The sequence below is a fragment of the Haliotis cracherodii genome, unplaced genomic scaffold (genome assembly GCF_022045235.1).
Source record: "Haliotis cracherodii isolate W230 unplaced genomic scaffold, xgHalCrac1.p SCAF_3, whole genome shotgun sequence".
NCBI classification, from domain to species: domain Eukaryota; kingdom Metazoa; phylum Mollusca; class Gastropoda; order Lepetellida; family Haliotidae; genus Haliotis; species Haliotis cracherodii.
Genome location: NW_027266286.1, coordinates 2546710 through 2573533, shown reverse-complemented (window position 1 = coordinate 2573533; position 26824 = coordinate 2546710). Strand labels below are relative to the sequence as shown.

The 26824-nt window shown below is 43.0% G+C and overlaps 1 protein-coding gene across 1 annotated transcript; it reads right to left on the bottom strand.

The window, feature by feature from the left end:
- Window positions 1–419: 419 nt before the first annotated feature.
- On the bottom strand, window positions 420–26763 carry LOC139474138 (excitatory amino acid transporter-like). The gene is made up of 7 exons (XM_071257019.1): window positions 26591–26763; window positions 25394–25617; window positions 24452–24578; window positions 23595–23828; window positions 21922–22116; window positions 1153–1287; window positions 420–561 (listed from the first exon to the last, which is right to left on the bottom strand). Exons 1-7 carry the CDS (start codon window positions 26761–26763, stop codon window positions 420–422), a joined length of 1230 nt encoding a protein of 409 aa, XP_071113120.1.
- Window positions 26764–26824: the final 61 nt, after the last annotated feature.

Genomic DNA, 26824 nt, shown 5'->3' with positions numbered 1-26824 from the left:
CTATTACACAATGTCTGAAGACGACTTGGCTCCTATTTCACAATGTCTGTAGACGACTTGGCTCCCATTACACAATGTCTGAAGACGACTTGGCTCCCATTACACAATGTCTGAAGACGACTTGGCTCCCATTACACAATATCTGAAGACGACTTGGCTCCCATTACACAATGTCTGAAGACGACTTGGCTCCCATTACACAATGTCTGAAGACGACTTGGCTCCCATTACACAATGTCTGAAGACGACTTGGCTCCCATTACACAATGTCTGAAGACGACTTGGCTCCCATTACACAATGTCTGAAGACGACTTGGCTCCCATTACACAATGTCTGAAGACCACTTGGCTCCCATTACACAATGTCTGTAGACGACTTGGCTCCCATTACACAATGTCTGAAGACGACTTGGCTCCCATTACACAATGTCTGCGTGGTCTATCATGTTCTGTTCTTGCTCCCTGTGTACAGCTCCAGCACCTTGTCGGGGGAAGTAGTGAGCAAGGAGGGCCGCCGCCACACAGTCTCCGCTGATATTCACCATGGTGATGACACGGCCCCTGGAAAAGAGAATCAGGGAGTATGGTTTTACGCCACTTTTAACAGTATTCCAGCAATATCCCGGCGGGATACACCAGAAATGGACTTCACACATTGTAACAATGTGGGAAACCGAACCCGGACCGGACGATCGAACGCTTTAACCACAAGGCTACCCACCTCCCAATGGAAAGACGTACATGGATATTGGGTAACCGGGTCTTAATCGCTTTTTGAAATCACCCGATAAATTTTTGCTTTGTTTGTTGTTTAACGCCGCACTCGGCAATATTCCAGCTATATCACGGCTTTCTGAAAATAATCGAGTCTGGATAAGACAATCCAGTGATTGATAGCATGAGCATCGATCCACGAATTTGGGATACGATTACATGCATCAACCAGTTAGTCGCCTCTTACGACAAGCACAGTCGCCGTTTACATCAAGCTTTGGTTGCTGAAGAGCTATTCTACCCCGAGTGTTCACAGGTATCACCCGATATACCGAGCATTAAAACATTATATTGAGATACGTATCATGGAAAGAATGAACCTCAATTTACCGATTTACAGGTCATACCGCGCACCCTTACTATTTCATAAGGACTTACAGGAGCCAGACAATGGGCAGGACGAAGTAGACGTCATCAGGAGGCAGGCCGACGGTGAACATGATCACAAACAGCGTTACAAAGCCGCCCCCGGGGATCCCTGCCAAGCCAACGCTGGTCAAAGTTGTATATAAGCTGAAAATGAATAAAGGGTATGATTAAGTAAGATATGCTTATTGTAATGTAGCTGTACACATGGGCAAGTCTTTGTTTGTTTTTTGTTTAACGCCGCACTCAGCAATATTCCAGCTATATGACGGCGGTCTGTAAATAATCGAGTCTGGACCAGACAATCCAGTGATTGACAACATGAGCATCGATCCAAGCAATTGGAATCGATGACATGCATCAACCAAGTCAGCAAGCCTGACCGCCCGATCCAGTTAGTCATCTCTTACGACAAGCATAGTCGCCTTTTATGCCAAGCATGGGTTGCTGAAGATCTATTGGCCTCAATAATGTAACATTTGTTACAAACTAGCCAATTAACACTGAGCAATACATTATAATGTCCAGTGAAAAATAACTGTTTGTTTGTTGTTTAACGCCGCACCCAGCAATATTCCAGCTATATGACGGTGGTCTGCAAAAAATCGAGTCTGGACCAGACAATCCAGTGATTGATGTAAAGAGCATCGATCCACGTAATTGGGATACGATGACATGCATCAACCAAGTCAGCGAGCCTGACCACCGGATCCCGTTAGTCGCCTCTGACGACAAGCATAGTCGCCTTTTACGGCAAGATTGGGTTGTGAAATAACTGAAAATAATTTCACACATACCCAGGACCCAATAGGCAAATTACATATTTGGTAATTGCGTTGATATGAAATGAAACCGGAGGAGGTCCAGAAAAGCATCCGTGGGAGAGAGATGGGGAGCTGCTCCAGCCTCCTGTGTGGTGGACTGCATCATGTTTCCCGTCCTGGTCTGATGGCGAGGACGAGGGTGAGTCCGACAACCAGGGCCACGACGGTGGTGCTGATGTAGTAGGCGAGCGTCACGACACCCATTTTACCAGCTGACTTGCCATCCAGATTTGCGATTCCTTGAACATTAACATCGTAACAAATATGGCCCAGGTCCTTACGCCAACGATTCAACAAGCATGAAATACTCTTATCCCCCGCCAATATGACATGTCCGGTTGTGTGCAATGCATTAGCTCCTGTGAACTATGTTCACTGGACCTTTTTGTGAATGGCCTAATTGGAGCACTAAAAAGGTTATTACTTGTGTTGTTTTGCCATCTGCAGTTTATGATAGAATACGTAACTGTCTACCCTGTGTCTTCCGTGTGTCCACCGCGTGTCTTCCGTGTGTCTACCGTGTGTCTTCCGTGTGTCTACCGTGTGTCTTCTGTGTGTCTGCCGTTTGTCTACCGCGTGTCTACCTTGTGTCCACCGTGTGTCTACCGCTTGTCTTCCGTGTGTCCACCGTGTGTCTTCCGTGTGACTTCCGTTTGTCTTCCGTGTGTCTATCTTGTGTCTGCCGTGTGTCTACCGTGTGTTTACCGTGTGTCTGCCGTATCTACCGTTGTTTGCAACATGCCCGTCATATTGCGTGTCGCCGGCCTCAAAGAAATGGTAGATGTCTAAAGCCTACATGAACTGAAATATTGTCCAAAGTAGCGTTACCAAACTCACTCACTCACTCAACCACCCAACTCACTCACTCAACCACCCAACTCACTCACTCACTCACTCACTCACTTTACCTTTGGTGCACTTATAAATGACCATCAGATGTGATGGTCGTGCCCCTGCGTCGCCCACTATAAGATCCTTGAGGGCGTGGATTGACGATCCCAGGTCACTCTCCAGGATACAGTAGCTCTTCTGACTTCACTCCTCAAGAACCTCCGTGATGGCTGCTTGGTAGGTCCTCTTGGCACCAGCATCTGTCTGGTTGAGAGAACATCCTCCAATGTCATACAGTTTGTCACCGAGCTTAGCACGACAACAACTGTACTCCGTACTGGGGTCTTTACAGTCCGCATCTACTGTTGCCCATTGCAGTATCTTCAGCACCAGGAGTTTCTCGTTCCTTGAGCACTGGATACTTTTGTGTTGGTTATTGTAACAAACGTTTATGCTTTCTGCTTTTAGATCACCTAACTGCACCTCGTCACAAACAGCTGAACCTGCGAGCAGAAGTATTTAAACTGCCATTTAATTCAATATTATCATATTTTTACTGTATGCTGAAAAACGGGATCGGGTGAATTGGTTGATGCATTTCATCGTATCCCAATTGTGCAGATCGAGGCTCATGATGTCAGTCGATGGATTGTCTGGTCTAGACTCGATTATTTACAGACTGCCATCATATAGCTTGAATATTGCTAAGTGCGGCGTTAAACAACAAACAACAAACAATGGAACCAAACAAAAGACTTCACCTTTTAACTCTCTCCAATATGTTTTGGTTACATTCCCAAAGATGATTAAATATGTTTCTTGCAGTTAACTTCCCAGTTAAGAGTCAAGCAACGCCGGCGTTGGAGAGTTGTGAATGGGTGACTCCTGAGATGTTCTAGGCCTCTTGTCCTGCCTGACACTGAAACATATGTTACATGTGATGTCTCCTAAATGACTTTTGAAATAAGCTTGGATACCCAAAATAAGCAGGATACCCAAATATATGTGATGGTAAAGGCAAATCGAGCTGTATGCTCCCCATGGAGCGGGGAATGTCATATGAGTGCACGCTGATCTAGTGATCATGATAGGAATTGGGTCGCGCAATGAACGTATTCTGGGGCACGGATAATGCGTAACATGACAAATCCCAACCCTTTTTTAACTGATATCATATATTGGCGTTTCATTAAGAGCCCTTTCTTAAAAAATCAGTTGTGTATGCCAATCTATGAACATTACCGTATTGCGCCCGGGTTTCGCTACTGTCAGTTATTCCTTCCTTTACAGGTAGCCTCTATGACAAAAAACAGTTATTACAGTGTACTAGTACATTAGTTATTATTGTGTACAGGAAGCAGCGCCAACTCAAACCGACTGCTGAACTCAAACTGACTGCTGCTCCACAACCGGCCCACGATGCACCGGAAGACAACGACTACGAGGATCCTATCTACGCCGTACCCCACCAGGTTCTGTGTGTGTCCTCCTCTCATCAACCCACAGCCGGGTGCCCACGTCCCCTGAATCCCACTGATTCAAGTGTTGAATCCTCCCCTAAAACCAACCACAACGCTATGAAGAGTCAACTTGAATCCTCCCCTAAAACCAACCACAACGCTATGACGATTCAACTTGAACCCTCCGCTGAAACCGACCACAACGCTATGTAGAGTCAACTTGAATCCTCCCCTAAGACAGACCACAATGCTATGACGATTCAACTTGAATCCTCCGCTGAAACCAACAACAATGCTGTAAAGATTCAAGTTGAATCCTACCCTGAAACTGATCACAGTGCTCCGAAGATTCTAATTGCACTCCCTCCAAAAACTGAGCACAGCGCTCTATCGCGGTCCTGCGACTCAGATAGGGATGACACAGACAGCCCTCGATCTAACGTCGTGTTCGGCACAAGGGAGTAGTCTGGTGTGACATATTTTATTACTCATCCGTGAAGAGATCACCCGTTTGATAAACATACAGCGCTATTACACATTGTTTAATAACATCAGGTGCACACGGAACTATTTTTGGCCGGCCACATGATACATCACATGACCAAACAAAATGGCTACTGTCTAAATGTACTGATTCTCACCAGGGCGTGATTACAAATACTTTTTCTGCAGATGAATTATCATGAAATCGAAAAAAATAATATGTTAATAAATAATATTTTAAACGTGTGCCAGCATACAGAATGGATAATAATGACAACATATTTCCTGTTATTTGTATAAATAGTATAACATCCACAAATCGAATTATAAGTGATATACTTTCTCAGACAAGTAGAACACATTTTTTCAGACCAAGTTGCCAGTGTCTTCTTGTGTGACAGCAAGAGCGAAACAGACAAGGAAGTCTACATCAGCAGCAACCGACTGAAGATGTCATCTCGGGAAACAAGCACCTGCACCTGTACAGTCAGTGGAGCTGCGAGCCGCGTCACCCTGCTGGACGTCAGACTGGGCAACAGCCACGTGACCACACTGTCCATCAGGGACAAGAAAGTGTACACAATCCATGGTGGCGCCCAGGAATTCCCCTTCATGAAGGAGATTAACATCAGCCAATCAGAGTAGAGTTTACAGGTGGATGTTGTCAGGGACTATCTCCCTGACAAGATATGGATGAGACTGGAAGGTCATAATTTTCACAAGGTTTCATTGATTACAAAGTAGTAATAATAGTTCACAAGTATACCATTGAAGCCAATTGATTATTAATTTACTTCTTTTTCCACAGGACACAACGGCTCTGACGTCACAGTCGCGTGTACAGGTATGCCCTTTGCTACTTCCACCTTTCTAATGGTTGATGTAACACAACACAATCACTCCAACATCTAACTCTATATTATCTTCACCAATGGAAAAAGGAAAGTTTATTCGTATGAAGTGTAAATGATAGAGTGTAAGTGGTTCAGCCCCCTTGACACATTATTGATTATTCTAATGTAAGGAAGTCATGATAATATCGTCATCTATGTCATGTCTATGAGACTGATATTAGACAACTATTCTTCTTCTAAAAATCTAAAAGTCTGTATAACAAACACCCAAGTGTGTATTCTTGGGAAACGTCAGCATTCCGATAATTTCAATTTTCTGGATCAGCAGGAGAATAATAATACGAACACACAATGCCATTTGGAAGGAGGTCTAATGTAACGAATGTTATATTTGGGATAACACTTTCTTAGTAAAGTACATATACTCGTACTACCCTCAAACCCACATCAACCCTCTGTCAATAATAACGACGCGAGAATAATAATGACACAAATTATATTTTACACTTTGTCATATCACGTTTGTAAAGGAAGTGCTTAACTTGTGGTTAAATGATATTTTCTTTCAGCGATAGAGAGAAAAGAAGCAGCTTCAAACACCGATGGGACGCAATCAGGGTCATCAGGTAAGGCCGTTCTTGGTTTGGTACAAGTGCATCCATGTATCTGTTTGATTCGATTAATAGACTAATATTGTGTGCTTGTTTCAGACACGTCTGTGTATCGGTGGTAAAGTTCGTCTACCAACTGGTGTGCTAAGTTATATATATATACCTCCTTTTAAATGTACACATTTGTCAAAATATGTTTCAGTTGGATCACAGCTTGTTTTCCTTCCTGTTGGGGTTTTGGTTGGATTTGTGACTGTTGGTATTATCTTCATATTGTATGTGAAAAGGTTGGTACCACACCAATATATTTTATTGCATGGACGTGTGTTTATATGAAAGACATTCGTGGCAAGACAAATCTATATTTTCCGAAACGACAAATCTATTTACAATAATCAATATACGTATATTATTAAATTGTTATCACAGAACCATCTATGAATTCTATTTTTACCCAGGAGACAAAGCAACCCAACCTTTGTTTTACCTTCGCTACGGTTTACCCCTAAAGGGAATGACGCCCTTGAGCCCATCTACTCCTTACCCCATCAACATCGGGAGACGGCTCCCCCTGGTCAACTATCTACCAAGAGCCTTAGTCCCGGGATCCACAACCAGGACGACCCCGACTACAGTGTGGCCCTCCAACCTAACCCCAACCCTCTGTCACTGTCAAACCTAACCATCGACAAGAACAAGCTTCGACCCAATACAGAACCGTGAACAGTGAAATAACTATGACATCCTTGCAATTTGTTGCCCGTACGCAGATAGAAAATTTAATGTATAATTGATCTTATTGTTTGCTAGTAGCATATTATTTGGGCTTTGCTGCGTCCTACCAAAAAACGTTAAAATATGGTACTTGTTGTTATTATGTCTGGCGCCAGGCATTATGGGGCTAAAACAAGGACTGATCGGCTCGGAGTCAGTATACTGTGTCTGAGTGGGGTATTCGTGTTAAACTGCGGCATGGTATCTCAGTGTGCTAGCACTATAAATCGGCATCAGTCCGGACTAGTACAAGCAGCCAAACACACAAACACGCGTGCATGAATGTGGCTATAAAAGTGCAATAATCTTGGATGCGACGTTATATTAAAACCCATTTCACCTCACCAGACCCTCAATTACAAGAAACCAGGCCTTGTTTTCTTAGGCAAAATATGAGACATACTCGGAAATGTATGAGTATGATCAGTCGTGTACAGTAACAGAGACAGAACCTTTTTTTTATATTCGATTGTACATTATACGTTCAGTTCTTCCCTATTTTCAAATCATTACCTAATATTTCGTGATAACAAGGAGGAAAAATGAATCTAAGTTTGTTTGTTTTGTTTGTTTGTTGTTTAATGCTGTGCTCAGCAATATTCCAGCTAGATGACGGCGGTCTGTAAAATAATCGAGTCTGGACCAGACAATCCAGTGATTGACATCATGAGCATCGATTCACGCAATTGAGATCGATGACATGTATCAACCAAGTCAGCGAGCCTGACCACCCGATCCCGTTAGTCGCCTCTTACGACAAGCATAGTCGCCTTTTACGGCAAACATTGGTTGCTGAAGACCTATACTACCCCTGATCTTCACGGGTCTCGCCCTCTAAGAGCGGTGGTGTAACAACTCAGTTAACAATGTCAATATCGGATGTTACAACCATTTTAGTAGATATCGGCAAGGCAGCGACGGCACATTACAAGTGGTCAACCGACCTCGAGGGGTACATGGTGTGATGTGCCCTGTGTGTGAGCCAATGTACACAAGGTTCATTACAACTTATGCCCCGTGAGATCGGGTGACAACGAACAGGCCCGGAATATATGTCCGCCTTTTTACTGAGTTAGCCAAACTCGAAGCAGGAGGACGCAAACAAACCGAGTTACTTGCCTTTACCCAAGCATTCGGATAAACGTCGGTTCATTTCAACTTAACGATACTCGAGATATGGAAGTTACCTACGATGTGTTCCGATTGATTTCTCAATCTCATCCGAGACATCTTCTATGTGGGAGAGGTCTGGAGAAATAGCCGCCCACGGCAGTACGTTGTTACTTGTGTACAGAATGTTTAGCTAGTGGAATGTTCAGTTCGTAGACGCCTGTGTACAAAATGTTTAGCTAGTGGAATGTTCAGTTCGTTGTTGTCTGTGTACAGAATGTTTAGCTGATGGAATGTTCAGTTCGTTGTTGTATGTTGTGTACAGAATGTTTCGCTTGTGGAATGTTCAGTTCGTAGTTGTCTATGTACAGAATGTTTAGCTGGTGGAATGTTCAGTTCGTTGTTGCATGTTGTGTACAGAATGTTTAGCTAGTGGAATGTTCAGTTCGTAGACGCCTGTGTACAGAATGTTTAGCTAGTGGAATGTTTAGTTCGTTGTTGTCTGTGTACAGAATGTTTAGCTGATGGAATGTTCAGTTCGTTGTTGTATGTTGTGTACAGCTTGTTTTGCTGGTGGAATGTTCAGTTCGTTGTTGTCTATGTACAGAATGTTTCACTAGTGGAATGTTCAGTTCGTTGTTGCATGTGTAAAGAATTTTTAGCTTGTTGAATGTTCAGTTCGCAGTTGTGTGTGTACAGCATATTTTAGCTAATGGATTGTTCATTTCGTTGTTGCCTGTGTACAGAATGTTTAGCTTGTTGAATGTTAATTCGCAGTTGTGTGTGCAGCATGGTTAGCTTGTTGAATGTTCAGTTTGCAGTTGTGTGTGTACAGCATGTTTTGCTGGTGGATTGTTCAGTTCGTTGTTGTCTATGTACAGAATGTTTTACTAGTGGAATGTTCAGTTCGTAGTTGCCTGTGTAAAGAATTTTTAGCTTGTTGAATGTTCAGTTCGCAGTTGTGTGTGTACAGCATATTTTAGCTAATGGATTGTTCATTTCGTTGTTGCCTGTGTACAGAATGTTTAGCTTGTTGAATGTTAATTCGCAGTTGTGTGTGCAGCATGGTTAGCTTGTTGAATGTTCAGTTCGCAGTTGTGTGTATAGAGAATGTTTAGCTAGTGGAATATTCAGTTCGTTTTTATCTATGTACAGCATGTTTAACTTGTGGAATGTTCAGTTCGTTGTTGTCTATGTACAGCATGTTTAGCTAGTGGAATGTTTAGTTCGTTGTTGTCTATATACAGAACGTTTAGATAGTGGATTGTTCAGTTCGTTGTTGTCTATGTACAGAATGTTTAGATAGTGGAATGTTCAGTTCGTAGTTGCCTGTGAACAGAATGTTTAGCTGGTGGAATGTTCAGTTCGTTGTTGTCTGTGTATAGAATGTTTAGATAGTGGAATGTTCAGTTCGTTGTTGTTTATGTATAGAATGTTTAGCTAGTTGAATTTTCAGTTTGTTGTTGCCTGTGTACAGAATGTTAAGCTGGTGGAATGTTCAGTTCGTTGTTTCCGGTGTACAGAATGTTTAGCTAGTGAAATGTTCAGTTCGTTGTTATCTATGTACAGAATGTTTATCTATTGGAATGTTCAGTTCGTAGTTGCCTGTACACAGAATGTTTAGCTTGTGGAATGTTCAGTTCTCATTTGTGTGTGTACATCATTTTCTAGCTAGTGGAATATTCAGTTCGTTGTTGCCTGTGTAAAGAATTTTTAGCTTGTTGAATGTTCAGTTCGCAGTTGTGTGTGTACAGCATATTTTAGCTAATGGATTGTTCATTTCGTTGTTGCCTGTGTACAGAATGTTTAGCTTGTTGAATGTTCAGTTCGCAATGGCGTGTGTACAGCATGTTTAGCTTGTTGAATGTTCAGTTCGCAGTTGTGTGTATACAGAATGTTTAGCTAGTGGTAAGTTCAGTTCGTTGTTACCTATGTACAGAATGTTTAGCTAGTGGAATGTTCAGTTCGTTGTTGTCTGTGTACAGTATGTTTAGCTAGTGGAATGTTGAGTTCGTTGTTACCTGTGTACAGAATGTTTAGCTAGTGGAATGTTCAGTTCGCATTTGTGTGTGTACAGCATGTTTTGCTGGTGGAATGTTCAGTTCGTTGTTGTCTATGTACAGAATGTTTCACAAGTGGAATGTTCAGTTCGTTGTTGCATGTGTAAAGAATTTTTAGCTTGTTGAATGTTCAGTTCGCAGTTGTGTGTGTACAGCATTTTTTAGCTAGTGGATTGTTCAGTTCGTTGTTGCCTGTGTACAGAATGTTTAGCTTGTTGAATGTTAAGTTCGCAGTTGTGTTTGTGCAGCATGGTTATCTTGTTGAATGTTCAGTTCGAAGTTGTTTGTATACAGAATGTTTAGCTTGTGGAAAGTTCAGTTCGTTGTTGTCTATGTACAGAATGTTTAACTTGTGGAATGTTCAGTTTGTTGTTATCTATGTACAGCTTGTTTAACTTGTGGAATGTTCAGTTCGTTGTTGTCTATGTACAGCATGTTTAACTTGTGGAATGTTCAGTTCGTTGTTGTCTATGTACAGAATGTTTAGCTGGTGGAATGTTCAGTTCGTTGTTGTCTATGTACAGCATGTTTAACTTGTGGAATGTTCAGTTCGTTGTTGTCTATGTACAGCATGTTTAACTTGTGGAATGTTCAGTTCGTTGTTATCTATGTACAGCATGTTTCGCTAGTGGAATGTTCAGTTTGTTGTTGTATATGTACAGAATGTTTAACTAGTGGAATGTTCAGTTCGTAGTTGTCTATGTACAGCATGTTTAACTTGTGGAATGTTCAGTTCGTTGTTGTCTATGTACAGCATGTTTAGCTGGTGGAATATTAAGTTCGTTGTTGTGTATGTACAGAATGTTTAACTAGTGGAATGTTCAGTTCGTTGTTGTCTATGTACAGAATGTTTAACTAGTGGAATGTTCAGTTCGTAGTTGTGTGTGTACAGTATGTTAAGCCAGTGGAATTTTCAGTGCGTTGTTGTCTGGGTAGAGAATGTTTAGAATATTTCAGTGGAATGTTCAGTTCTCTGCAATGACAATTGGAGATTTCACATTTAGCGCAAAAGTTTTAAAAAAAAAACAATGGATGGACATAATGATATCGATTTGTCGGTGTTAGTCCATTCATTTGCATTAATATCGATTAAAGTTTTTACCCTTTTAGTTGTATATTTTACTGAACTGTTCGAAAGTATGATCGTGTAATCCGCTATCCATTCCATGCATTGTCCTAACACTTCATATCTTTCATTAATTATGATGTATCAATATCGCATGTTATAAATGTAATGTTGTGTCGGGGCGGTCGGGTAACCTCGTGGTTAAAGCGTTCGCTCGTCACGCCGAAGACCCGGGTTCGATTCCCGACATGGGTACAATGTGTGAAGCCCATTTCTGGTGACCCCCGCCGTGATATTGCTGGAATATTGCTAAAAACGGCGTAAAACCATACTCACTAATGTTGTGTCGTACATGAACCTTATAGCCAATTACACATGATGTCATTGGACAATGTTATTCATCATAACACATATTTGTAGTATCACATCCTATTCGCAGGCAGACTCATCATGGTGATACGTTATTTTCATACTGTCACAGCTGATACATATGCCCCATGCATTTGTTAAATCAGATGTGAGCGAACTGTTTCCATTTTACAGAGAAATATCTATTTCGGGAAATCGTGTCCTTTCATTTCCTTCTCTTTTGTGCTCGTGTTGTATGACAAACAGTCACAGTGAGCATGCACAAGGAAAAGGATTTAGATACCACTTGATACGCAGTAGCGTGTATTCACGCACACGTGGTTCAGGCCTTGTTGTGGAAGGGGGCCGGGTTCGCGAAGATTTCCTAACTCACATATCTTGACACGAACTTAAGTCTGTGTTATGGAACAGGGGTCATAACCATCGTCACCATCGTCCGCTGCATAATCCCGCATAACTTAACGTCAGATAAATCAGAGGCGCCATTCATGCCAACATCGAACCATCAGTCGAAGTATTCAACATCCTGGTGAGTGGGATGGTGTACAGATGGTTGTCGATATATCAGAGAAAGTTATCCCTGTGTTGGTTCCGGGGTAATAAAAAGATCCCACCAACCTATGCTGGTCGCTGGAGGAGATCGTGTGATCAGGGTCGGTTGTTTGTGTCACCGTACCCGGACGGCGTGGACTGTTGCTCACGATGTCAGTCACGGAATTGCCTGGTCCAGACTCGATTATTTACAAGCCGTCGTCGTGTAGCTGGAATATTGCTGAGTGCGGCGTTAAACAACAAAGAAACAAACAAACGATATTCTACCCTGGACCTTCACGGGTCCATTACCTTTCTAACTCATGGATTAAACTGATCTTACTGCTGGAGTGCAGATTTAACCACACCCACAAAAACAACAAACAGAGTTATAGTCTTAAAACTGTTCTCTTTGTTTGTTTGTTGTTCACCCCGCACTCACAAATATTCTAGCTATATGACGGCGGTCTTTAAATAATCGTGTCTGGACCAGAAAATCCAGTGATTGACATCATGAGCATCGATCCACGCAAATGGGATACGGTGACATGCATCAATCAAGTCAGCAAGCCTGACCACCCGATCTCGTTGGTCGACACTTACAACAATCATAGTCGCCTCTTACGACAAGCATGGGTTGCTGAAGACCTATTCTACCCCCGATCATCACGGGTCCATTGTATTGAGCACCAATATCAGACATAAACTCGTTTTCGTTTTCAAACAGAGTATGCAGCGCCTGATATTACAACGCACAGCCTCGTATCCCCAGCAAAACATCATCTGTCTTAATGAGTATGAGAGAGACTGAGTGCACTAGGTTTAAAGAAATGTTTAAGTGAATATTTCCTTGTATCTAGATCTTGACCTTTTTCATGTTAACAGTACAAGTTTTTCAGTTTATTCCGTGTAGGTTGAATCTTCAGTTTGATTTGTCGTTTATATGTTTTATATCAAAATGTTATACAGTAAACTACGGTTATAAAGAACTCAAAGGGACTACTATTTTTAGTTCGTTATAACAGTAGTTCGTTATAAGCATATATACAGCATAACTACAGCAAATAGTCAGGACCAAAAAGTTAGTTCGTTATATCCGTCAGTTCGTTATAAGCGTGTTCGTTATAACCGTAGTTTACTGTATATGCAGCTCTATGCAGCTTAATCTTCATCATTGACTGTTCATATATGATGCATAGCCGGGATTTATCTTTTGTTGTATTTGATAAAAGTACGGTATGCATGCATGCCATATCCTTGCATGGTTTTGTTTGATTACTGTAATACAAATTTTTCTACATATTCTTTTCATAAAAAAACAGTATTTTACTGCCAGTGACGTGTCATGTTAAAACTGGTAGGTTACTTTCAAAACGCTATTAGTTCAAATAATTAGTTCAATACAGCAGGAGAAAATGTTTACATCAATTCAAGGAATGTTTATTTATAGTTTTATTGCTGGAATATTGCTACAAGCGGCGTAACACCATACTCACTAACTATAGTCCAGTGAAGTCACAGAAAGTAAAGGTTAATTATTATGGCTGCTTGCTGTTGCCTCCCTTATCAAGCTGGCACGCCGTCATATTCAACAAAATATGTTCAAAGCGGCGTGAAACACAACGCTAGGTTCATTCTTATACTAATTTACCATCTCATAAGCGCATGGGGACACAGTCACGTGACACCAGCTGTGTTGAGGAAGAAATCGGGAAACAGCACGAGACTTCAAAGTGGACGACCATCCTTTAGTCATAACTACGAAATTAGTCTTTGATTTAAATGTGATCGCCATTTCCCTTTAGTTCATGTCGTGACAGAAGAGATTTACAACGTGTAGTCAAGGACGATTGTCCTTTAGTCACAATTATGAAATTGACTCATTATTTAAATGTGAACGACCCACATCTCCAGCTGTCCATGCAGCAAATATGGTAATAAATAACTGTAAAAGATCACGATAGCTGTGGTCAGTGTGGACAATTAGGTACAGAAGAACATCATTTATTTCATTGCCAAGCTGTGAATGAGTTTGGACAATGTTTCTTTGTCTCAACCCCAACACGTTTTGGTGATGTTACTTGTACAGACAAATGTCAAGGAGTATTTAATAACTTTGAATTCATCACAAGCAGAGTTGTACGTGAACTTCATGATACTTCATGATAATATTTGGAAACTTGTCAGAAGACAATTCTGTTCAATGTGACACTACATTGAAGTATAACTTTTCACTCGTAGGCTGATTTACCGGGATGATGCTTAATTGTCAATTTGTAATTCACAGCCTCTTCTTATTTCATATACTTACAGCCTCCCCTTATTTGCTATACTTACAGCCTCTCCTTATTTCCTATTCTTACAGCCTTTCCTTATTTCCTATACTTACAGCCTCTCCTTATTTCCAATACTTACAGCCTCTCCTTATTTCCAATACTTACAGCTTCTCCTTGTTCTTCGTTGTTACAATAATGCATCGTTGTTACAATAATGCATCGTTGTTACAATAATGCATAGTTGTTACTATAATGCATAAGTGTTACTATAATTCTTAGTTGTTGATATAATGCATAGTTTCCTGAAAAAGTTTTCTTTTATCATAATGCTTTAATAAAAATACTGTTTTACTGACACTGAAGTGTCATGTTACATTTGGAAGGAAGGGACACTGTCAAATCCATATTATTATTTTTTTTTTACAAAACACTATCAGCTCACATAATAAGTTTAATTCATCAGTAGGAAATGTTAACAATACAACACGTCGCCCTCACTCTCTCAGCCCAAGGAAGTCACACAAAGTGAAAGTTCATTATTATTTACTGTTGGCTTCATTTCCGGCTTTCCTCCCACGTCAAGCTGGCACGCCGTGATATAACCGATATACTGTTTAAAGCGATGTTAAACCCAACTCACTCACTAACTATAACTGTTTATATTTCAACGACCTGACACAAAGTTAATTCTCCTACTTTTTGCTATTTCATGAGCGTATGACCTAAATGTGTACACAGTCACGTGCCACCGGTTGTGTCGCGGAAGAAAACATGGCTCCGTTCCACAAAGCTGTCGTCGCGATAAGGAAACTCGTAACTACCATACTATAATAAAGACTTGCGACTGTCGTTGCGCTACGATCGCTTTGTGGAAGGGGACCCTGATCCTGAAACGGCAAATGGTAAATATACCAAGTTAAAAACGAAAACGCACTCAGCATGACGTAAGCGACTTAGATTGTGTTGTCACCGGGCGCCGGCGTTTTCTCATTTCGTCGTGAGCTGAAGGTGAACACCCCAACTCTCCAGGTCTTGTCGTGAGTTAAAGGTGAACACCCCAACTCTCCAGATCTTGTGAGTTAAAGGTGAACACCTCAACTCTCCAGGTCCTGTCGCGAGATGAAGGTGAACACCCCAACTCTCCAGGTCTTGTGAGTTAAAGGTGAACACTCAAATCTCCAGGTCTTTTGAGTTAAAGGTGAACACCCCAACTCTCAAGGTCTTGTGAGTTAAAAATGAACACCCCAACTCTCCAGGTCTTGTGAGTAAAAGGTGAACACCCCAACTCTCCAGGTCTTGTCGTGAGTTAAAGGTGAACACCCCAACTCTCCAGATCTTGTGAGTTAAAGGTGAACTACCAAAGTCTCGATGTCTGTTCATGAGTTAAAGGTTAACACCACAACTCTCCAGGTCTTGTGAGTTAAAGGTGAACACCCAAACTCTCCAGCTCTTGTTGTGAGTTGAAGGTGAACACCCCAACTCTCCAGGTCTTGTGAGTTAAAAGTGAACACCCCAACTCTGCAGGTCTTGTCTTGAGTTGAAGGTGAACACCCCAACTCTCCAGGTCTTGTGAGTTGAAGATGAACACCCCAACTCTCCAGGCCTTGTCGCGAGTTGAAGGTGAACACCCCAACTCTCCACCTCTTGTCGTGAGAGACGACTGGCTAAATTAGATTTGTTGTCAGGCTCAGTGACTCGGTTGATTGCCTGTCATCGTTGCCCGACGTTTTGGGACGTTGGTTATTATCAATTACTGGCCTGCTGTAGCGTAAATAATGAACACCTCAAATCTCCAGGTCTTGTGAGTTAAAGGTGAACACTCAAATCTCCAGGTCTTTTGAGTTAAAGGTGAACACCCCAACTCTCAAGGTCTTGTGAGTTAAAAATGAACACCCCAACTCTCCAGGTCTTGTGAGTAAAAGGTGAACACCCCAACTCTCCAGGTCTTGTCGTGAGTTAAAGGTGAACACCCCAACTCTCCAGATCTTGTGAGTTAAAGGTGAACTACCAAAGTCTCGATGTCTGTTCATGAGTTAAAGGTTAACACCACAACTCTCCAGGTCTTGTGAGTTAAAGGTGAACACCCCAACTCTGCAGGTCTTGTCGCGAGTTGAAAGTGAACACCCCAACTCTCCACCTCTTGTCGTGAGAGACGACTGGCTAAATTAGATTTGTTGTCAGGCTCAGTGACTCGGTTGATTGCCTGTCATCGTTGCCCGACGTTGTGGGACGTTGGTTATTATCAATTACTGGCCTGCTGTAGCGTAAATAATGAACACACAAAATATGGAACGTTTTTGTTTGTTTTGTTTGTTGTTTAACAGTGCACTCAGCAATAGTCCAGCTATATGACGGCGGTCTGAAAATAATCAAGTCTGGACCAGACAATCCAGTAATTGATATATCATGAACATCGATCCACGCAATTGAGATACGATGAAATGCACCAACAAAGTCAGCGAGCCTGACCACGCGATCCCGTTAGCCTCTTACGACAAGCGTAGTCGCCATTTACGGCAAGCATGGGTAGCTGAAGACCCATTCTACCCCGGATCTGCACGGGTCTGGTGTCTACCTGATGTCAATCACTGGGTCTGTGCTGCTTCACTCCATGGTACGTGTTGTAGTAGGTCTCATCGTGTCATTATGACGACGTATCAATGTGGAAGAAGGCTGGCGGGTTTACGTCATTCAGAACAGTCTTCAAAAATATGAATTACCATTATAAGTTCTCAACAGATCTAGAGGGGCATATGGTGAGATGTACCCTGTGTGTGAGCCTATGTACCCCGAGCCGTCAGGTGTGATGTACCCTGTGTGTGCGCCTATGTACCCCGAGCCATCAGGTGTGATGTACCCTGTGTGTGAGTCAATGTACCGCGAGCCGTCAGGTGTGATGTACTCTGTGTGTGAGCCTATGTACCAGGAGCCGTCAGGTGTGATGTACCTTGTGTGTGAGCCTATGTACCCGAAGGCGTCTGGTGTGATGTACCCTGTGTGTGAGCCTATGTACCAGGAGTCGTCAGGTGTGATGTCCCCTGTGTGTGAGTCTATGTACCCCGAGCCGTCAGGTGTGACGTACCCTCTGTGTGCACCTATGTCAGCCGCCAGGCTCACACACAGGGTACATCACACCATATGACCCGAGAAGGAATGATGCTACAGACATTCATTCAAGCAGGACCTTATATGTCCGCATTTTCACTGAGTTTGTAAACCTAGTAGCAGACGAGGGCCAAGTTACTTCCCTTTTCCCCATACGCCTGCTGAACATCAGTTAATTTCAACTCATCGATACTTATTCAATATATGCAGGTTACCTATGATTCCGATTGATTTCTCTGCGGGCTACATGAGTGGGCTATATATAAAATAATTGACCTCTCCTTAACCAATCAGAGGCTAGTATTTTAATGTAAGGTGGGATCCAAACATATGTCGCTCATACCTTAGGAACGTTAGTCACGATATTATATAACCGGTCTTTGATTCAGATATATTACAAACAGCATTCGCATCTTCATCACTAATCAAAAACCAATTGAGTTTGATTTAAAGCCGCATCGAACGGCATTTCAATGGTATTTCAGATTGATGTGGGAGAAAAACCTGAAGTGATGCAGATCTTAGACATTTACCACTTCGGTGAGACTCATGAGCACAGGTAAAGTGCTGACAAATCTAGAAACATGATTCTGGGCGGACCGCGATTCGAACCCACAAGGATTTCAGCACGATAAGGTGTGCAACTGTCTGTAGACGAATTGGCTCTCATTACACAATGTCTGAAGACGACTTGGCTCCCATTACACAATGTCTGAAGACGACTTGGCTCCCATTACACAATGTCTGAGGAAGACTTGGCTCCCATTACACAATGTCTGAAGACGACTTGGCTCCCATTACACAATGTTTGAAGACGACTGGGCTCCCATTACACAATGTCTGAAGACGACTTGGCTCCCATTACACAATGTCTGAAGATGACTTGGCTCCCATTACCCACTGTCTGAAGACGACTTGGCTCCCATTACACAATGTCTGTAGACGACTTGGCTCCCATTACACAATGTCTGAAGACGACTTGGCTCCCATTACACACTGTCTGAAGACGACTTGGCTCCCATTACACACTGTCTGAAGACGACTTGGCTCCCATTACACAATGTTTGAAGACGACTGGGCTCCCATTACACAATGTCTGAAGATGACTTGGCTCCCATTACACAATGTCTGAAGATGACTTGGCTCCCATTACCCACTGTCTGAAGACGACTTGGCTCCCATTACACACTGTCTGAAGACGACTTGGCTCCCATTACACAATGTTTGAAGACGACTGGGCTCCCATTACACAATGTCTGAAGACGACTTGGCTCCCATTACACAATGTCTTAGGAAGACTTGGCTCCCATTACACAATGTCTGAAGACGACTTGGCTCCCATTACACAATGTTTGAAGACGACTGGGCTCCCATTACACAATGTCTGAAGATGACTTGGCTCCCATTACCCACTGTCTGAAGACGACTTGGCTCCCATTACACAATGTCTGTAGACGACTTGGCTCCCATTACACAATGTCTGAAGACGACTTGGCTCCCATTACACACTGTCTGAAGACGACTGGGCTCCCATTACACAATGTCTAAAGATGACTTGGCTCCCATTACACAATGTCTGAAGATGACTTGGCTCCCATTACCCACTGTCTGAAGACGACTTGGCTCCCATTACACAATGTCTGAAGACGACTTGGCTCCCATTACACAATGTTTGAAGACGACTGGGCTCCCATTACACAATGTCTGAAGACGACTTGGCTCCCATTACACAATGTCTGAAGATGACTTGGCTCCCATTACCCACTGTCTGAAGACGACTTGGCTCCCATTACACACTGTCTGAAGACGACTTGGCTCCCATTACCCACTGTCTGAAGACGACTTGGCTCCCATTACACAATGTCTGAAGACGACTTGGCTCCCATTACACAATGTCTGCGTGGTCTATCATGTTCTCTTCTTGCTCCCTGTGTACAGCTCCAGCACCTTGTCGGGGGAAGTAGTGAGCAAGGAGGGCCGCTGCCACACAGTCTCCGCTGATATTCACCATGTTGATGACACGGCCCCTGGAAAAGAGAATCAGGGAACCAGACAACGGGCAGGACGAAGTAGACGTCATCAGGAGGCAGGCCGACGGCGGACATGATCACAAACAGCGTTACAAAGCCGCCCCCGGGGATCCCTGCCAAACCAACGCTGGTCAAAGTTGTATATAAGCTGAAAATGAATAAAGGGTATGATTAAGTATGATATGCTTATTGTAATATACATTTTATGTAGCTGTACATATGGGCAAGTCTTTGTTTGTTTCTTGTTTAACACCGCACTCAGCAATATTCCAGCTATATGACGGCGGTCTGTAAATAATCGAGCCTGGACCAGACAATCCAGTGATTGATAACATGAGGATCTATCCGCGCAATTGAGATCGATGACATGCATTAAGCAAGTCAGCGAGCCTGACCACCCGATCCCGTTAGTCGCCTCTTACGACAAGCATAGTCGCCTTTTACGGCAAGCATGGGTTGCTGAAGATCTATTCTAACCCGGATCTTCACGGGACTTTGGACATGTCGGCCCGTTGGCAGGGGCAGGGATGTTACGGCTGCGTCACGTTAACGCCGTTTATAAACCTATCACCGTATTACCCTATTTTGAATTATGTTCCTGACAACCTCGGGTAAACCTTGTAACCAGCTCATCTTCCAAATCCAGATTTAGAAGCGGTTCTCTTCCAGACCAAGGTTTTGAAATGGGTCTCTTCTAAATCTGCTTAGAGGTTATACTTTTCAAGTGTAATACCTTGGTTTCACAAATTACGTTTTATGAACTTGCCTCTTGATGTGAACACATTTGTGTTCGTTATTGGTTAAAAGTCACAATTTCTTTTCACCTGAAAAGTCCATGACGTGAATCGAACCTGCTACCTCACATATCGTGTTAAGTTTTGTAACCCACTGTTTTCCAACGGAGCTAACCAGGCAGGTGAAGAGTTGTTCAAATTATCATGTCATGTCTCCTGGCTCGTTCATGCTGCACATTTTTGTTCTCTCGCACGGTTTTAGCGAATTCCTTTTATTCCGCGATACACTGTATTGTTTCTCTATAAGGTATGTAGATGTTTTCTTATCTTGTTCTGGTATTTCTTGCATTGAGAACATTGCATTGACGGTTCATAAATTGTTTAAAAATCGCCTCCTCGGCGTGATTTATCCCATACGTAAATGTGACTGCTGCCATGAGGTTTTGGTTAGAGTAGAGGGTACAGAAATGAAAGGTTATGATGGCTGTCTTTACAAGTGAGTGAGTGAGTGAGTGACGCTTTTAACAGTATTCCTATTCAATCAGGGCGTGTCAGCTTAATGTGGGAGGAAAGCCCGAATTGATGCATGTCTCAGACGTTTACCACTTCGGTGAAACCCACGAGCACTGGTATGGTGCTGACAACCCTAGAAACATAATCGCGGGGAACCGTGATTCAAACCCACATTCACAGGTTTCTGGCATGACCAAGGGACAGACCGCTGCACAGCGAATCACTGCGGCTTAGACGATGGCGGCCAAAAGACGTGATGTTGAAGAAAATGATCTGACAGTATGGGTCTTCTGTATCGTTTCTGCCAACAAAACCGAGTTTTCCACTTGCACTTTCAAAACACGAACAACAGGTCCTAGCAAAACCGATGAAACATCGTATATAAGGATTATGACTTATGCCTAACAGCGAGTCGTTAACAGATGACAGCTTAACAATCATAACATGCAAAATGAAACAAAATACATTTTTCTATTCCGATTGGAACACTAGCAACGTTTTCTTGTCAAGGGCCGTTAATTTATATGGGGTGTGGGATGTGGTTTCCCTTTGACAGAAAACAACCCATGAAATACATAGCGTCTAATGGAGCGAGCACCTTGTCGATCATATAGCTGGATGGCATGCTGTACTAAAACCATTTCGTCCATGAATGACTATTCCATCACGAATGATAAATGAAAAAGATTGAAGTTTATTCATCAGTGGTGTATAAAAAATATTTAAAATATGTGTCGGTTTTGTCTTAGGGGACCACTTAACCGTTGAGGGACTTCTTATGTGTGCGTGCGTGCGTGCGTGCGTGCGTGGGTGCGTGCGAGCGTGTTTCTTTGTTATGATCAGGATTTAGCCAGGAATTCGTCTTCGATTGTGCACCATACTACATGCACATATCCCACTTCTTCAGTCCACTGAGCGGTCGGGTAGCCTAGTGGTTAAAGCGTTCGCTCGTCACGCCGAAGACCCGGCTTCGATTCCCGACATGTGTACAATGTGTGAAGCCCATTCTGGTGTCCCCAGCCGTGATATTGCTGGAATATTGCTAAAAGCGTCATAAAACCATACTCACTCGCTCACTCTACGGGACACTAATTCTTATAAGTTACATTTAAAGCATCTTCCGACAACTGTTTGTAACTCAGTTAAATACCAGATTATGAAGATGTCGATGACGTTTAGCGGTATCGCATTCAGTTGTGCGATGAAGACGACAGTGACGACTTGAAAGATGGCGGTGCCGTCCATGTTGATGGTGACCCCTATCGGCAGAACAAAGCGGCAGATGGTCCGGTCAATCTTCAAGTTGTCTTCACAGCAGCGGACGTTGACCGGAAGTGTGGCAGCGCTGTTATTAACAACGTTCATCATGAATATACAATGCCTTTAAGAAAGGGTCAAATGTAAAGTGAGTGAGTGAGCTATGTTTAACGCCGCTTTTAACAGTATTCCAATGATATAACGGCGTGTCGGCTTACTGTTGGAGGAAAGCCCGAAGTGATGCAGGTCTCAGACGTTTACCACTTCGGTGAAACCCACGAGCATCGGTATGGTGCTGACAAACATAGTAATATAATCGGGGCGAACCGGGATTCGAACCCACATTGATAGGTTTCTGGCGTGCCTAAGAGACGCAACTCTGCACAGCGAATTGCGGAAGCTTAGACGACTGGGCCACCCGTGGCCCCTCAAATGTAAAGAATGTAATGCAATAGACAGGGAGAGAGCCGTTGGAATGGCCCAACAGGGAGCGACGCACGCCGTCATTGGCAGAATGTTTGGATGCGCCCGTATAACCGTTACCAGGTTAATGCAAAGGTTACGTCAGATGGGCCGGAAAACAGACAGGCCGAGAAGCGGAAGACCTCGGGTGACCACGTCCATTCTAGACCGCTACATCGGGACAATTCACCTCCGAAACCACTTCGTTACGGCGACGGCACTGTGGCACAGGATCAGTCGACAAACCGTGTATAGGAGATTACGAGCCCATGGTATCAGAGCACATTGACCCTACCAAGGAATGTTGTTGACACATCAACCTCGCCTCGAGAGACTGATATGGGTCAGGAGACTTCGACGTTGGCAACTGCGTGACTGGACACGTGTTATGTTCTCCGATGAGAGCAGAGTTTGTCTCGATAGTCAGCAATCTGCGGTGACTTGGAAACCAGGCTCGTGGTTATTCATGGTAACATGAATGCACAACGATATCGAGATTTAGTTTGGCGACCAGTTGCGGAGCCATTCATCCAGGAACAGTGCCGTCGACGTGTTCTGGCGTGAATTAATGCCTAAGGTGGGCATACCCGATATTAACGTGACATAATGATGAGTATTCTGACATTTTACAGACTTGCCTCGTCATGACTTTCCCACGAGTCTTTATCATGTTCATGGGCCTGTCCGTCTGCTTGTTAACATTTGATTGAAAAACCTATACGGGATTCAAACCCGTACTACCAGAGTGGGGCACCTGATCGCCAGCACACAAAGTCAGTGATCTAACCCACTCAGACACTTTCGGCCATGGGAGCCGTGCTAAGTTACACTCAGAGGGGTAAATAAAGTACGTGATCTAGACAACCAGTTCTCGGACTTTCATTTTGTGGAAACCTTCGAGGTGAAACCACTGACTTTGAGTGCTGGCGATTAGGTGCCTCACTCAAGCAGTGTGGCTTCGAATCCCGGAAGGGACCCCCGAAAAGCACTAGAATCTGTACTTTACTTAGAAAGTGTTATCCCAAATATAACATTTGTTACATTTGACCATTTTCTAAATGGCATTGTGCATTGATATTCTTGTAATTTCGATGCAAATCAAACCTTGAATTTGTTCCGACTGCAGTGACCAGAGCCTGTAGTATTCCACGAGTGATCCTGTAGGGGTTCCTTCTGGTGAGCGCCAAGTAGATGAGGGGGAGGACGATAGCAGAGTGGACAGCGTACCCGACAAGGTTGGTGACACTGTAAATGCCAAGCTGACGACCTGTGGTCAGCAAGTCTTCCACAGCCAGGATCTTGGACATTGTGAGGAACAGGATGCCTATGGGCGAATACCTAGGTAGAGATATTACTCCACTGTGCAAACATGTCCGCTTCAAGTTAGCTATACGAAACACTTACATATAAATGGCTACAACTAATGAAATATGAAAGAATATAATATATTTTGACCATATTTCACTAATTTAAACATTAAATCAATGTTGTTTTGCATATTTCTTTATACATTACTTCAGAAAATCTGAATATGAGAAAATTTAATTTTAATGTTTTTATTGTCACAGTGTTCTTCTTGAGGTCTCTGTTTGTATTTGTTTGTTTGTTTGTTTGTTGTTTAATGCCCACTCAGCAATATTCCAGCTATATGACGGCGGTCTGTAAAGTAATCTGGTCTGGACCAGACAATACAGTGATTGACATCATGAGTATCAGTACTCGCATTTGGGATACGATGACGTGCATCAACCAAGTCAACAAGCCTGACCACCCGATCCCGGTAGTCGCCTCTTGCATTTTATGTGTGATTGAGATCGCATATTGCTTGTTGACACTGGTATTCAATCCTGTTTGCGGGCATGAACACATTTCTTAAAAAAAATCAGTAGCTTAGTAGTTGCATGTTGTTATTTTTATCAGCCAAGCTAACATATATGACGTAACCTGTATTTCACACGAACCAAATAACAAGCGTAACCATTGTCATGGTGATGTCATTGAGCGAGGTAAAGAATCTTAGCATCACTTCACCGGCCTTTCCTAGTCTTCCCAAACAGAGCCCGAACACGACACAGTACGCCAGTATACCTGTTGAACAGAGCACAAGCAGTCAGCGAGCGAGTGTTGTTTCAGGCCGCGGATATATATAACTGTATTTAATCGAGCCTGGGAAGAAAAACAGTGGTTGACAACGATGAGCAGCTACCAGTGAGCGAGTGATTGTTGTTTCATGCCGCGGATATATCAGCGTATATAATCGAGTGGTTGATAGAGATGAGCAACCATTCACACTTGTGACAAAGTGTTAGTCAGCGACAACACGACCCTCGTCTTAGTATGGTCTTGGGACATTCACTTGTACCGGGAACCAATTTCGCCCCACATGGTCATAACTGAATCCCTGGAACCTTAGGGGCACACGGGTTGGTATCGACACTTCCCAGAGATCTACATTCAGGAAACACTTTTAAGTTATTTCGAAATCAGTCCTGCCAGGAACGTTGTCTATATGTTTGTCTGTGTTTCCCATCTTCCGCCCGCCCTGAATTTAATGTAAAGTTTTTGCATCTCAATTTTCCCCATTACTGCGGAAATGTGTGCCTTGATGCCCTAAAATACAACTACCATTGCACGTTCATTATAAACCCAGGTCAGCTTGATCTTTCTTCAGCTATGTTTCTGAAGCAAAGCGACTCGATCTACGTCATCAAGTAATTTAAAGTGTTTGAAACATCGAAATGTTATAAAACACATTACACAAGTAGTGAGAAAACATTTAGTTTTCACCCGACTGCTCTCTTACTGGTTAACACGCCGTGATATAACCGAGATATTGTTGAAAGTGGCGATAAACTAAACGAATTCCCAAAGTCAGTGTCTGTTTGAAGTAAATGTTCTCTCACCGATTGTGTTCATCCCTAACATATAAACACTCTTCTGTTCCCAGTGTGCCGGCCTCTGTGGCCTCAGTCCGGTGGTATTGGGGGTTAGTATATCCTCCAAAGAAGCATTTCTTCCAGGTCCCTGTACGACATGGGAATTATTCACGACACTTCTGTCCATGTAAACATACTTTGTCCCTGTTTGCTGAATGGCTGCCTGTACGATATTTTCCAGGACGACGTTTCTGAAAAGGATTTCCGAGTACTATAACATGTTTCTTGTCTAAATTAAAGTGTTTCACAAAGTAAAAAATATGAAAGATAATCATTGTTGATACTAAACAGTGTGATACCCAATACCAAATACCTATTTGTGAAAAAAGTCATGATTTTACTCGGCTTCGACCACGTTAAATACATTTTTTTACAGATTTCAGTGGTAGCCCTACAGTCAGATTTGTTTGTTTGTTGTTTAACGCCACACTCAGCAATATTCCAGTTGAATGACGGCTGACTGTAAATAATCGAGTCTGGACCAGACAATCCAGTGATTGACTTCATGAGCATCGATACATGCAATAGGTTGGTTGGTTTGTTGTTTAACGCCGCACTCAGCAATATTCCAGCTATATGACGGCGGTCTGTAAATAATCGAGTCTGGACCAAACAGCACAGTGATTGATATCATGAGCATCGATCCACGCAATTGGAATCGATGACATGCATCAACCAAGTCAGCCAGCCTGACCACCCGATCCAGTTAGTCGCCTCTTACGACAAGCATAGTCGCCTTTTACGGCAAGCATGGGTTGCTGAAGATCTATTGGCCTCATAAATGTAACATTTGTTACAAATTAGCCAATTAACACTGAGCAATACATTATAATGTCCAGTGAAAAATAACTGTTTGTTTGTTGTTTAACGCCGCACCCAGCAATATTCCAGCTATATGACAGTGGTCTGCAAATAATCGAGTCTGGACCAGACAATCCAGTGATTGATGTGAAGAGCATCGATCCACGCAATTGGGATACGATGACATGCATCAACCAAGTCAGTGAGCCTGACCACCCGATCCAGTTAGTCGCCTCTTACGACAAGCATAGTCGCCTTTTACGGCAAGAGTGGGTTGTGAAATAACTGAAAATAATTTCACACATACCCAGGACCCAATAGGCATATTAAATATTTGGCAATTGCGTTGATATGAAATGAAACATGAGGAGATCCAGAAAAGCATCCCTGAAGAGATGGGGAGCTGCTCCAGCCTCCTGTGTGGTGGACTGCATCATGTTTCCCCGTCCCGGTCTGATGGCGAGGACGAGGGTGAGGCCGACAACCAGGGCCACGACGGTGGTGCTGATGTAGTAGGCGAGCGTCACGACACCCATTTTACCAGCTGACTTGCCATCCAAATTTGCGTTTCCTTGAACATTAACATCGTAACAAATA